Here is a 14132-nt window from a genome sequence, read left to right as displayed (position 1 = left end):
ATTTGTGGCCTAGCATTAGCATTAGCTACATGTTAGAATATACATTCTTTTTCCCAAAGAGTCCCGACACAGAAGAACAATTAAAAACTACAAAAGCAAGAAAACCTTTGTGTAAAGACTTTTTTTCCCCGACATCAGCTTTTGGGAACAGAATGTTGTGAAAGCTAAAGCATTTACTCTCAAAGGACTCCGACCTGAACTGTGGGCTAGATGGTATTCCCACCCCTCCACGTCTCAACAACCCCAAGGACATCTAGTTACACAGCTATTTACACTCTATCATTTATACAGTGATGCTTATTATTGTTAAAACAATATCTGAAGGGTTATTATTTGTGAAATAGCAAAATATCTTGCTCTAGACTTTCAAACAATACTGTAAGATTTTATTTTAATTTTATCTAATAGTGGATGGTACAATAATTATAAACGCTAACAGAATCAGCACAGGGCGGCACGGTGGTGTAGTGGTTAACGCTGTCGCCTCACAGCAAGAAGGTCCGGGTTCGAGCCCCATGGCCGGCGAGGGCCTTTCTGTGTGGAGTTTGCATGTTCTCCCCGTGTCCGCGTGGGTTTCCTCCGGGTGCTCCGGTTTCCCCCACAGTCCAAAGACATGCAGGTTAGGTTAACTGGTGACTCTAAATTGACCGTAGGTGTGAATGTGAGTGTGAATGGTTGTCTGTGTCTATGTGTCAGCCCTGTGATCACCTGGCGACTTGTCCAGGGTGTACCCCGCCTTTCGCCCGTAGTCAGCTGGGATAGGCTCCAGCTTGCCTGCGACCCTGCAGAAGGATAAAGCGGCTAGAGATAATGAAATGAGAATCAGCACATTCCAGTTGTAACTATTGCTGGGTTTCAGTCACGTGACTTTGCTTAGCGGTTTTACCAGAAGTGAAATAGCTGGTGGTCTAAACGGCTACCATAGTGCAAACAACTATCAGACTTATCAGAGTATGCTCGTAATCTAAAAGCCACTGCTCGCTTTAGATATATTCAGAAGATTGCTATGTGCAATGGAATAGAGCCCTACAGTCTGGGAAAGAAGGATTTGTCATACGATCTCAAAAACTACCCTTCAATCGAGTTCCCTAACATCTCGAACTATCTAGTGTTGCAGACATCCTTCTGCACCACAAAACAGATCAAAGTGTGGAAGAGTATGGCGGCTTACAACTTTTTTGTATGTGGCTGGGTAAAGGACCTTGGTATCAAGTCGCTGCCGAATGAATCCTGTATTATTTTTGCCTGTGTAAGATTTTTTTTAAGCTTTTCGTTCGCATCTTTACAACGAAGCGCTGCAAGTTGAAGTGTAAACAAACAACAGTTTGCTTGATTCTCACTTGTGTTGGCTCTTATCTCTCAGGTAAATCCTTCATAAAGGTCATCAGAAATCCCTTTAAAGTCCTGGATCTTAGTTAAACAAGACGGAGAAGTGATCACGGCACACTAACTGTATGGCTGGGTAGGAATTTTGTCACGACCTTCATGCATATGGACTTTGTGAGGAGTAAACTCAAGGGACTTTAGCGCTTCGTGACTAAAAAAAGTACCGTAAAATAATGACACATAGCAAGAAAAGTACTTGGAAAACACCAAGGACATAGCTGAGAGGGAAATACAAACCTTTCACCAAGTAATCACTGCAAATCGAGCATGCTTCGACTCGGCTCCCTTCGAGTTCAGTGAGAGGTTCAAAAGCCACCTTTCTCAATGTCTTTTTGTGAAATCCTGTGTTTGTTGACCCTTTTTTATTAGTTCATGGGGAACCCTGAAGAAACTTTTATCAGTTTCACAGTTTGATTGATTTGAACAACCTAAAACAATGAAAGTGTAAGGCATTTTTCATGCGAGCAATGCACCTTCTCCGTACAAACGTTTTGTCAATTGAGCTTTGGTAGACCACTATCTAAAGCTTTGAATAACTAATAAGGTAGATGTGACGTCACATGAAACCCAGCAATAGTCATATAGTAACTATAACCACCCTTGTAATAATAATTCCAATAAGTGGTTAATGTTCAGTTCCCTCTTCATTTATTCTCTATTCAAAGGCACAACTGAGTCACACAGGTTGATCACTGTGTAATGGACAGTAACAATTTTATCCAAAATACTTTTCCTGTCTTAGTCGATTTATTTACGTTTAACATGCATGCAGCTGTTGTAAAGTTCAGTGTGTTTGTGTAGAACTCTCTCGAGCTGTAGGTTCATTACTACACTCTGACTCCATGGTGACATTTTGCACAGGACTGGGATCCTCTGATAACAGAAACAAAGCTTCAGCACTCTCTGCTTTTAATATTTTCTGTTCTTTCAGGATATATAGCGCATGTCGCTCCTTTTTGGGTTTTTTACTGAGTTATGTCCGATGCCCAATCTGGGTTTTCCGTGTCGAATAAGGAAGTTGGTTCATCTGTAAGAAAATCATTTGATTTTGTTTGAACGCTTTCATGAAGGCGCTAACTCGAATGCGAGCAGAAAAAATAAAACGAGATTCTTAAGTAAACTTCCATGCTCACTTCAGACTTTCTATTTTTTTTTTAAAATACATCTTAAATACAATCGCAAATTTCTCTGGAGTTTTCAGGCTCAAGCTCCTTTCATCGTATTCTCTTTAACCACTCATTTCTTCGTTGTTCTTGAAGCAGTTGCTTCTCTTTGTGAACATTTTTCTTGATAGCAGGGAGATGGTAATACATTTTATCTATTTCTGTGTTTGAATGATTTGAACAACCAAAAACAGTGCAAAAATGAACCATACTGAAGACAGATTAAGTCTTGCTTACATGAAAGATGGTATCTGTTTAACCCCTAGGTAAAACTATCACGTGATGCGTGACATCATGTGTAAGGGGTCTATAGGACTCGTTTTTATGGTAAAATTTGAGCCATGTCCCTTATTCATGCCCCGATATCTCAAAAACGAACAAAGTTGAAATTTTGCTCACTGTTTACTGGGACTAATGACATTAATCTTTGGAAGTATGAAGCAAATCTGACATGGTCAGTCAGGAGGCTTTCAGTGATATCACATGGTTTGATCCCTACAGGAAAAAAAAAAAATCTCTTTACGTGGTGCTGTTTTTAGCTCTATGTTAGCTTGCTAACCTCCTAACAGACATTGAAGACTCAATGCTAAACAAGCAGTCCTGAGCAGAAAAACATCACCAGATCAATATCAATGATGATGAGGCTTGTAAGATAGAACGTGGGTCATGGTCTCACCTCTGTCTCTCTCAGTCGGGCCTCCAGAGCCGCTCTGGGTCCTTCAGTGTTGTCGTTAAGCTTAAGTCTTTCCTGGACGGCCTGCATCCACGCCTGCGCATCCTCCCAACTCTCCTTGAACTCATTCTGCTCCTGCTGGGTCATGGGCTTGACCAGTGCCTGCACACACAACACACAAAGTACCATATTATTATAGATTCCTAACAGGACCTACTGTATTTTCTGAGCATGTTAACAAACCGTAGAGTTCTTTCATGCCTATTAATCCCAGTAAAGTCTGAATCAACCGTCAGATGCTCCAGATGAGTCTCAAGTGCAAAACTGGAGTTAGTTTTAATACATCAGAGGTATACAGTGGTGCTTGAAAGTTTGTGAACCTTTTAAAATTGCCTATATTTCTGCATAAATATGACCTAAAACATCATCAGATTTCCACACAAGTCCTAAAAGTAGATAAAGAGAACACAGTTAAACAAATGAGACAAAAATATTATACTTTGTCATTTATTTACTGAGGAAAATGAGCCAATATTACATATCTGTGAGTATCTGGTGTGACCCCCTGGTGCAGCAATAACTGCAACTAAACGTTTCCGGTAACTGTTGATCAGTCCTGCACACCGGCTTGGAGGAATTTTAGCCCATTCCTCTGTACAGAACAGCTTCAACTCTGGGATGTTGGTGGGTTTCCTCACATGAACTGCTCGCTTCAGGTCCTTCCACAACATTTCGATTGGATTAAGGTCAGGACTTTGACTTGGCCATTCCAAAACATTAACTTTATTCTTCTTTAAACATTCTTTGGTAGAACGACTTGTGTGCTTAGGGTCGTTGTCTTGCTGCATGACCCACCTTCTCTTGAGATTCAGTTCATGGACAGATGTCCTGATATTTTCCTTTAGAATTCACTGGTATAATTCAGAAATCATTGTTCCATCAATGATGGCAAGCCGTCCTGGCCCAGATGCAGCAAAACAGGCCCAAACCATGATACTACCACCACCATGTTTCACAGATGGAATAAGGTTCTTATGCTGGAATGCAGTGTTTTCCTTTCTCCAAACATAACGTTCTCATTTAAACCAAAAAGTTCTATTTTGGTCTCATCCATCCACAAAACATTTTTCCAATAGCCTTCTGGCTTGTCCATGTGATCTTTAGCAAACTGCAGATGAGGAGCAATGCTCTTTTTGGAGAGCAGTGGCTTTCTCCTTTCAACCCTGCCATGCACACCATTGTTGTTCAGTGTTCTCCTGATGGTGGACTCATGAACATTAACATCGGCCAATGTGAAAGAGGCCTTCAGTTGCTTAGAAGTTATCCTGGGGTCCTTTATAACCTTGCCAACTATTACACGCCTTGCTCTTGGAGTGATCTTTGTTGGCTGACCACTCCTGGGGAGGGTAACAATGGCCTTGAATTTCCTCCATTTATACGCAATCTGCCTGACTGTGGATTGGTGGAGTCCAAACTCTTTAGAGACGGTTTTGTAACCTTTTCCAGCCTGATGAGCATCAACAATGCTTTTTCTGAGGTCCTCAGAAACCTCCTTTGTTTGTGCCATGATACACTTCCACAAACATGTGTTGTGAAGATCAGACTTTGATAGATCCCTGTTCTTTAAATAAAACAGGGTGCCCACTTACACCTGATTGTCATCCCATTGATTGAAAACACCTGACTCTAATTTCACCTTCAAATTAACTGCTAATCCTAGAAGTTCACATACTTTTGCCACTCACAAATATGTAAAATTGGATCATTTTCCTCAATGAATAAATGGCCAAGTCGAATATTTTGACTCATTTGTTTAACTGGGTTCTCTTTATCTACTTTTAGGACTTGTGTGAACATCTGATGATGTTTTAGGCCATATTTATGCAGAAATATAGAAAATTCTAAAGGGTTCACAAACTTTCAAGCACCACTGTGTGTCACTCCCAATTACATCATCTGCTGGAAAAGGTTAATACTGGTGAAAACAGAAAGATGTCAGCGTTAACTTTTTCAGCAGTTTGTGCTGCAGTAGCTCTTCTGTGGGATTGGACCATATTGACTAGCCTTCGTGGTCCATGCAAATCAATTAGCCTTCAACACCCATGACCCTGTCTCCGGTTCACTTGTTGTCCTTCCTTGGACCACTTTTGGTAGTTACTAACCACTGCATACCGGGAACACCCCATAAGATGTGCCATTTTGGAGATGCTCAGACCCAGTCATCTAGCCATCACAATTTGGCCCTTGTCAAATTCACTCAGATCCTTACGCTTGCCCATTTTTCCTGCTTCCAACACATCAACTTCAAGAACTGACTGTTATCTTGCTGCTTAATATATTCCACCCCTTGAACAGGTGCCAATGTAATGAGATAATCAATGTTATTCTATCCACATTCACTGGATATGAGCAATCATGTGCTCTAATTGGCTACTCTCCTATGAGGCTATCAGCTCATATACTGTGAGTAGAGAAAAACAAAATGGCGGAGCGTGTTGCTGAACCAACTGAGGACAAAATAAAAACTCCTACTTGAAAACAAAACCCCCCAAAATTATCAAGTATTTTAAAGAAACAGAAATAGCTAAAAGAATATAAGAGGTTTTCCCCCCAATATCTCCTGTTCCACACTCCAGCCCAGTCGGTGGCAGTAATGCACCTTTAAGTTGGTTTGCCAATCAAAAACCCTTAAAAAGAAGAAAACCCACAAACGATTAAAAAAAAAGCAACAAAATATGGAATAAAAGTATTTGATGGAAAGAACATATTTAAAAAAAATTCAAGAATTATTATCGCATTTTTCACAAATTACTACTGTCATTTCGCTGTTTTGTTTACATTCTAAACAGAAATTGTTTTGTATAAAGTTTTTATTGATCGAATTTGCAAAAAATAAAAACGCTCTGTTTCTCAAAATCTAGTGAATGTGGATAGAATAAAACAGTTATTCCACTCAATCTCGTCGTACATGGCTTATAGCAGGGGTGTCAAACCTGATCCATAAAGGGCCGTGTGGCTGCAGGTTTTCATTCCAGCCATGCAGCAGCACCCTGATTTGGCTTATTCAATCAACTGACACACCCACCCTTTAATCAAGGGTGGGTGTGGCTGCAAGTATTTGACAGTGTGAAGACAGTTCAGTTGATTGAATGAGCCAAGTCAGGTGTGCTGCTGCATGGCTGGAATGAAAACCTGCAGCCACAAGGCCCTTTATGGATCAGGTTTGACACCCCTGGCTTATAGCCAACTTGGTGCTACGCGCCTCGTCAGTTATCAGCTCATGTACGACTCTATTTCGTGGAATAACTGTGAAATATTCACTTCACCTGTCAGTTGTTTTAATGTTATGGCTAATCAGTGTATCCTGTTTATATCTTCAGAACAGCAAGCAAGCTAACTCTCCATTTCTCTGACTCAAAATAAATTCCACATAATAAAAAGCCACTACATTCCATTAAAAACAGTTCATGTTACTACTAAACACTGCTCCCGAGAGAGAGACAGAGAGAGAGAGAGAGAGAGATTTTTTCTGTCGTGAGTAGTTGTGCTCTGTGACGAGAATGGGATGTCTGAAATGAAATCTATTTCCTGAGTGAGTCACTTTCTCCCACCGCAGGCTCGCAGCAGTCCTCTTGAAACAGGCTGTGTGGCTTCCAGGAAGAGACGACAAGAGCCTTCCTGCTCGGATTAAAGCAACAGTCTACTATGCACTATTTTCCTGCCCGTCCCACATGGTCTTGATTCAACAAAACTCGCTTGATGTCTGAAATGTGTTTCCTAGCAGTCAGAAAAGGAGGAAAATTGACCAGGTTCATTTCAAAGTAAACTACAGAAAAATGAGGCAACAGACAATTTGTTTTATCCATCCTGATTAAACATAATCTTTACACATGTTAAATTATTTCATGATCTCTTTTTATTAATATTTTATGTGTGCATGTGTGTGTTTTTTAATAATTACAAACTGACCGGAAGCACTTAATGTTAGAATTTTGTGTTTAATCTTTTTAATGTAAAAAAAAAGAAAAAACGTATTACTTTTGTTAATTAATAACAAATACATTTATTCGTACACCCCTGTTTCCAAAAAAAGTTGGGACTTTATAATAAATGCAATGATTTGCAAATCATGGAAACCCTATATTTCTTTGAAAATAGTCCAAATGCAACACATCAAATACTTAAAATGAGAATTTTTTATTGTTTTTTGAAACTCATTTTGAATTTAGTTCCATCAACATGTTTCAAAATACTGTAGTTGGGACGGGGCAACAAAAGACTGGAAAAGTTGTGCAATGTTAAAAAAAAAAAAAAAACTACAGTAATTTGGTTAATTTGCAAAAGGTCAGGTGACACGGTGGTGTAGTGGTTAGCACTGTCACCTCACATCAAGAAGGCCCTGGGTTCGAGCCCAGCGGCCGACGAGGGCCTTTCTGTGTGGAGTTTGCATGCTCTCCCTGTGTCTGTGTGGGTTTCCTCTGAGTGCTCCGGTTTCTCCCAAAGGCATGCGGGTTAGGCTAATTGGTGGCTCTAAATTGACCATAGGTGTGAATGGTTGTCTGTGTCTATGTGTCAGCCCTGTGATGACCTGGTGACTTGTCCAGGGTGTACCCCGCCTGTCACCCATAGTCACCTGGGATAGGCTCCAGCTTGCCTGTGACCCTGTAGAACAGGATAAGCAGCTACAGCTAATGGATAGATGGGTGGCAACAGGTCACACAATTAGGTATAAAAAGAGCATCCCAGAGAGGTGGAGTCTCTAAGAAGTAAAGATGGGGAGGGGTTCACCGCTCTTTGAAAGACTGTGTGGGCAAACAGTGCAACAATTTAAGAATAATGTTCCTCAATGTAAAATTGCACATAATTTGGGGATCACATCATCTGTGGTACAAAATATCATTAAAAGATTCAGAGAATCTGAAGAAATCTCTGTATGCAAGAGACAAGGCTGAAAGCTGACATTGGATGCGTGTGATCTTCAGGCACTCAGGCAACACTGCATTAAAAGCAGACACGTGTTTGGAGTGGAAATCACTGTATGGGCTCAGGAACACTTCAGAAAATCATCATCTGTGAAAACAGTTCATTACTGCATCCACAAATGCAAGTTAAAACCAGACATAAACAATATCCAGAAACACCGACACCTTCTCTGGGCCCGAGCTCTTTTATAATGGACTGAAGCGAAGTGTAAAATTGCCCCGAGGTCTGAAGAATCAAAAGCAGAAATTCTTTTTAGAAATCATGGACACCACGTCCTCCAGGCTAAAGAGGAGCGGGATCACCCGGCTTGTTATCAGTGCACAGTTCAAAAGCCAACATCTGTGATGGTATGAGGGTGCATTAGAGCAGGGGTTCTCAACCTTTTCTGTTTTAAGGCTCACCTATTCATACTTCTAACAAATCGGGGCCCATTAAAAAAGATCCCCAATTATTTTGGTTCATCTGTTCTATTAGAATCTAATAATCTGTTGTAAAGTGTATTAATGGGATGCAACATCACTCCCTGTTACAGATGGGAGCCCAGGAATTAAATAACTGCAATAAAAACATTTTTTTAAATGTAGGTATTGTATCTAAAACTGTATGGATGTGCCAGAAGCCAAACCATGCATGCAGGTCATTCTCAGTCAAAAGGGATTAATGATCCAAAAGTGGAGTCTGGTCCATTAACACAAGAACTTACTGCCAAACAAGCAAGTTATTAAAACCAAGAAGTACACTCAAAAGAAGTGGATATAGAAACCACTTAATGGGATTAGAGCCTTACACGCTAACAAAGAAGGACTTTTCCGATGAGTTGGAAAATTATCCATTCGTTGAGTTCCCCGACATCTCAAACTACCTGGTGCTGCAGACATCGTTCTACACGGACAAACAGATGAAAACCTGGAAGAACATGGAGGCGTATAACTTTTTATATGTGGCTGGGTTAAAGATCTGGGGATCAGGACACTACAAGATTGACGGTGGTAGATGGATCCAAGTGCAGGAAGAGTGTTTATTAGCAGGCAAAAACAAAACACAAACTAAAGCAGAATCATAAAGCAGAGTACCGTATTTTCTGGACTATAGAGCGCACCTGTATATAAGCCGCATCCGCTCTATTTTAAAAAATAAATTTAAAAAAAGATATACAAGCCGCACCGGGCTATAAGCCGCAGATATCTATGTTGAAAAATTAGATATTTACTGCATGTACAGAACGATTTTGTACTGTAAATGTACATGTATGTACCTGAACAGATTCTTTCCGAACAGTGCCTTTTAACACGGCAGCAACTTTGCTGATTAAAACGGAACAGAACCAAGAGAAAATAACCGGTATTTATTTACCTTCATTTCTCCTGTGTCTGAAACCACAAGTCACTTTAATCATCTCGCTGGATTTGAAAATAATTACCAGTTAGTAATTTGTCGTGCGTGTTCTATCTGCTAAAGATCTGCTAATTCTTCTTTGCACTGATTTTTCGTCTATCTTATTTTTGATTCTACTTCCGGTTAGAGCGCCCCTAGCGGTGGAAGAAAAATCCACAGAATAGCCGCACCTTTGTATAAGCCACATGGTTCAAAACCTAGGAAAAAAGTAGCGGCTTATAGTCCAGAAAATACGGTATTTAAACAGCGTTATAAACATGGCGAGAAACAAACATGACAGTGATAATGATAATACTTCGCAAAACCTCTGTGAAAACAGCGTCCGTATCTGTGCGTGCTGATTGCGCTCAAATCAGTATCAAGTGTTTCCCATAACGCCTGGGTCCCAAGAGTGCGGAAAACATGCGCCGTGAGCGAGTCTGGCCGCTTGAGCTGCACTAGACTCAAGCACGCGAAGGCGTGACAGTCAAGTGTTCATGTGCTGTATGACCACAACTTTTAGCTCACATGTACTGTATATCGCCACCAAAATGCCTCATTTTCATTGATAACCCATTACAAAGCATCGCGAGCTGGAGTGCGACCGTAGCTTAATGAGGCGGATGTGACATCGGATGCAACCCAGCAATTGTACCCTACAAGTAAAAATGAGCTTGTAGCAAAGCGAGAGAACAGTCAACTTATCCTACCTTGAACCCAGGTCTACAGGATGCTAAACCTGGATCCTGACCACAACACCAAAGAGCCAGTCTCGTTAGTATAGTAGTCAGAGCACATACTCAACTATAGTGACAAGCACTCCGTCACACTGCCCTCCCTTTCGGGAGGCACACCCATGCACTTCACACACACAGGCATTCCTCACGCATCCCCCAGCCATACTTTTCCCATAACAGGGTGCCCCACACATTCATGCTTCACCCATCTCTGGGGTCCCTCACACAGGGGCCACCTATCCTGGGGGTCCCTTGTACAGCTGACTAGGCCTTTCAATTACATAATTTGGGCTACACCCTATATTTCTGAATTTGGTCTTTTTCCGTCGTGATACAGGGTAATTTGGGCTTTTCTGCATGCACAAAGTGCTGTTTTCCCAGTAGTCTGTGTTTAAACCTGCTGCTGCTTTCTTAGCTACAACGTTATGAATAAATAAAGAAATCTATGAATGTTATTTTTACCTTTATTGCAAAATGTCTATAGCATTAATCCTTCTTGATGTACATGACAAAAATAATTAGAATACAGTTAGTATTTAAAAGATGTGTTGGGGCCTGAGAAAAGCCTGGAGGAAAGGAGCCTGTGAATGAAAAAGAAGTTATGCACTGTTGCCATTAAAGAGACAACCTGTAGCAGACCTGTGACCCAAAAGGTTTTTCAGTCACATCACAAGAATTGGCAGTGCAATTCACAGTATGTAGTCAGGTAAAAGATCTTAGTTTAAATGAAAGGCCAGTGTCTAAGACTATCATCAACAAGAGGACCAAGCTCCAAGTCACTGATTCCACCCACACTTACACAACTGTGTGTATTTAAGATGCAAGCTGTATCTTAAATACACACAGTTGTGTCCTGAATAGCTCTCTTTTATTCAGTCTTTTACCTGATTTAAATCATATGAAACTAGGTATCAGAGAGATATTGCAGTTGAGGTCAGATAATGTGGCATATAGGGCTATTTTTAGGTTTTTAAATGATACAGGAATTATTAGGAGAATTTAGCACAATAGGGTAGTAAACATTCTGGTTCACACTCCAGTCCAGAAGGTGGCGGTAATGCACCTAAAAGCTGTTTGCCAACCGCCATAAAACAATATAAAAGTGGATTTACCTAATGTGGAAATCCCGCTCTGGTCATTGGTATGCGAGTCTTGCTCCTCCACAAAATCATGGCGTGCCGATCGCCATTGATGGAGAATTCGTGCTCTGCATGAGGCTTACGGCTAGTTCGACAAACCCAGAACAACATGAGAATGGTGGGGATTTCACGTCAATTACGAGAAATGCATGCAAATTCTCGCTAATTTCTGTGTTTTTAAAGAAGGAAGTCAAGCCATTGGGTTTTATGCGGCCAAGTTTATTTAATCAACATTTTATTTTTTTTACTTTTGGTAGCATATTTTGGGCGCTTGACCTTAATTTGGGCGCCTACGACATTATCCGTCACAGGTTTCATGTAATTGAAAGAAACACCTCCAATGGCCTTCAAGACACCATCTGTAGCGAAACGAGAGTAATCATCTTATCCTACCTTGAACCCAAGTCTACAGGATGTCAAACCTGCACCAGTGGCTCCTCAGCCAAGCACACACACCAAATGTCTGAACCTGTGGGTTCTCTTGTACTGAGCAGGATTACTATTGCAACAACAGATCATCAGTAGGGTAAAACTAACCTGTCTCACAATGGTCTAAACCCAGCTCATGTTCCCTGTTAGTGGGTGAACAATCGAATGCTTGGTGAATTCTGCTTCACAATGATAGGAAGAGCTGACATCAAAGGATCAACAAGCGACGTCACTACAAGCCAGTTATCCCACTTCTGACGCCATCTGTAGCAAAGCAAGAGAACAGCCACCTTATCCTGCCTTGAACCCAGGTCTACAGGATACCAAACCTGCACCCTGAACACAACACCAAAGAGTCAGGCTTGTTAGTATGGCAGTCAGAGCACATACTCAACTGCAGTGACAGGCACTCCGTCACAGCACTTCAACTTGAAAAAAAAAAATCGTGGCCCACTAGATGGCGCTTTGTGGCCCATTAATGGGCCGTGGCCCAGTGGTTGAGAAACACTGCATTAGTGCACATGACATGGGTAGCTTGTACATCTGGGAAGGCATCATAAAGGGCTGTCACGCCAAAACTATAATCCCAGCTATAGGTTGTTGGTTTTCGCAGGAAAACGTAGCGGTTGTATGCTGTTTGTGCGCACACCCAGTGCACTCAGCAGCACATAATGGCTGACAGTGACAGCGAGGAAGAGCTGCTTTTGATGCTCATTTTGCACAGAAGGCAAAGCCGAAAGAAGAAGAAAAGGAGAATCTGAGTGCATGACATCCTGCAGCACATAGATGACTGCTAATCTCAGACTCCTGGCACTCAGACAGTCAGTGGCATTACACACACAGCTATACACTGTACATACATAAGGCACATGCCTGTATGTTTTGTTTTGAGAGTGCCAATAAACGAACCTTTAACACAAACAGGTAGCCTAAACCGTGGCTGACAGATTTTATCCTGGTTACGATGGGCATTCCCACTGCGAAAGCAAAACCAGTCGAAACCAAAAGAGTGAAAGTGATTATCATGCCGTTAGCATGTGGATATTCTTTTGTGAATGTGTAAGTGGGCGCTCAGCGCTCTGACTTAGGTGTGCGAAAGGTGACAAGTTTTATGTTTCATCTAATTTAGGTAATTTAAAAATATAGAACATTATTTGGCATGGGCACATTGGAAAGTGTATCAGACATGAGACCTTGTGCTGCAAAATCTTTTATACACGATCCACAGATAGTATTTGTGGCAAAGCGTGTTTGCAGTGTGTGTAGAGTGTATGGCTGTGTGCTCTAAAATCTCGATTTAAAATGGCTCAACTTGCAGCGCGACATGACACTTCGCACTCAAAAATCTTTTTTTACATGATCTACAGCTGGTGCTGGGTAACATGGGCCTGGTTTACCAAGATTTTAGAGCGCGCAGCCATGCACACTAACACTACACACACTTTGCCACACACACTGCCCAGTCATACCCACTCTACTGCCGATGATCTCCCATACATTTTTCTTTCTGGCTGTATCTTTGTACAGCTTGTGTTTTTTGTCATAAAGCCTGGGATTCTTTGACACTTCTATCATCAGCTTCTCCTTCACTGATATAACAAGGATGTACAAAGATGTCGGGGAAAACAGCACGTGCTCAGACAACATCACATGTAAACAATTACCTGATTGGTCAGATATTTTATCAGATCAGGTTCCAGTCTGGAAAAATCACTCCTGAAGCAATCCTGAAGCCGATAAACCCAGTCCTGGGCTGTAGGTATCGTTATCGGTCTGGTGTGACCACCAATCACATAAACTGCAGGGGACCGATTTATTTATGGTTATTATTATAGTTGTAGTTATAGTTATTGAAATTGTGGGACCGGGCCTTAATGCTGAATGATAGATACACATTTCAGAGCAATATGCTGCCATCCAGACACAATCTTTTTGAGGGAAGGCCTTCCTTCTTTCAGCAAGACAATACCAAACTGCTTTCTGCACATACAGGGTGTTTCCAAAAAAATTTGATATTATTTGAGATGGGCGGCACGGTGGTGTAGTGGTTAGCGCTGTCGCCTCACAGCAAGAAGGTCCTGGGTTCGAGCCCCGGGGCCGGCGAGGGCCTTTCTGTGCGGAGTTTGCATGTTCTCCCCGTGTCCGCGTGGGTTTCCTCCGGGTGCTCCGGTTTCCCCCACAGTCCAAAGACATGCAGGTTAGGTTAACTGGTGACTCTAAATTGACCGTAGGTGTGAATGTGAGTGTG

General features: G+C 41.5%; 1 protein-coding gene across 2 annotated transcripts in view; it reads right to left on the bottom strand.

Moving 5' to 3' along the window:
* Positions 1 to 14132, bottom strand: part of syne3 (spectrin repeat containing, nuclear envelope family member 3) — a 118525-nt gene that overhangs the window by 93076 nt on the left and 11317 nt on the right. For both annotated transcript variants that reach the window (XM_060933694.1, XM_060933695.1), the window contains exon 2: positions 3226 to 3384. In XM_060933694.1, coding sequence (XP_060789677.1) covers positions 3226 to 3369 — 144 coding nt within the window. In that variant the 5' untranslated portion in view covers positions 3370 to 3384. The remainder of the gene's footprint in view (positions 1 to 3225; positions 3385 to 14132) is intronic.

The sequence above is a fragment of the Neoarius graeffei genome, chromosome 11, assembly GCF_027579695.1.
Source record: "Neoarius graeffei isolate fNeoGra1 chromosome 11, fNeoGra1.pri, whole genome shotgun sequence".
Lineage (NCBI taxonomy): Eukaryota > Metazoa > Chordata > Actinopteri > Siluriformes > Ariidae > Neoarius > Neoarius graeffei.
The sequence above is the reverse complement of the archived record's forward strand: the minus strand, read 5'-3'. Positions and strand labels throughout refer to the sequence as shown.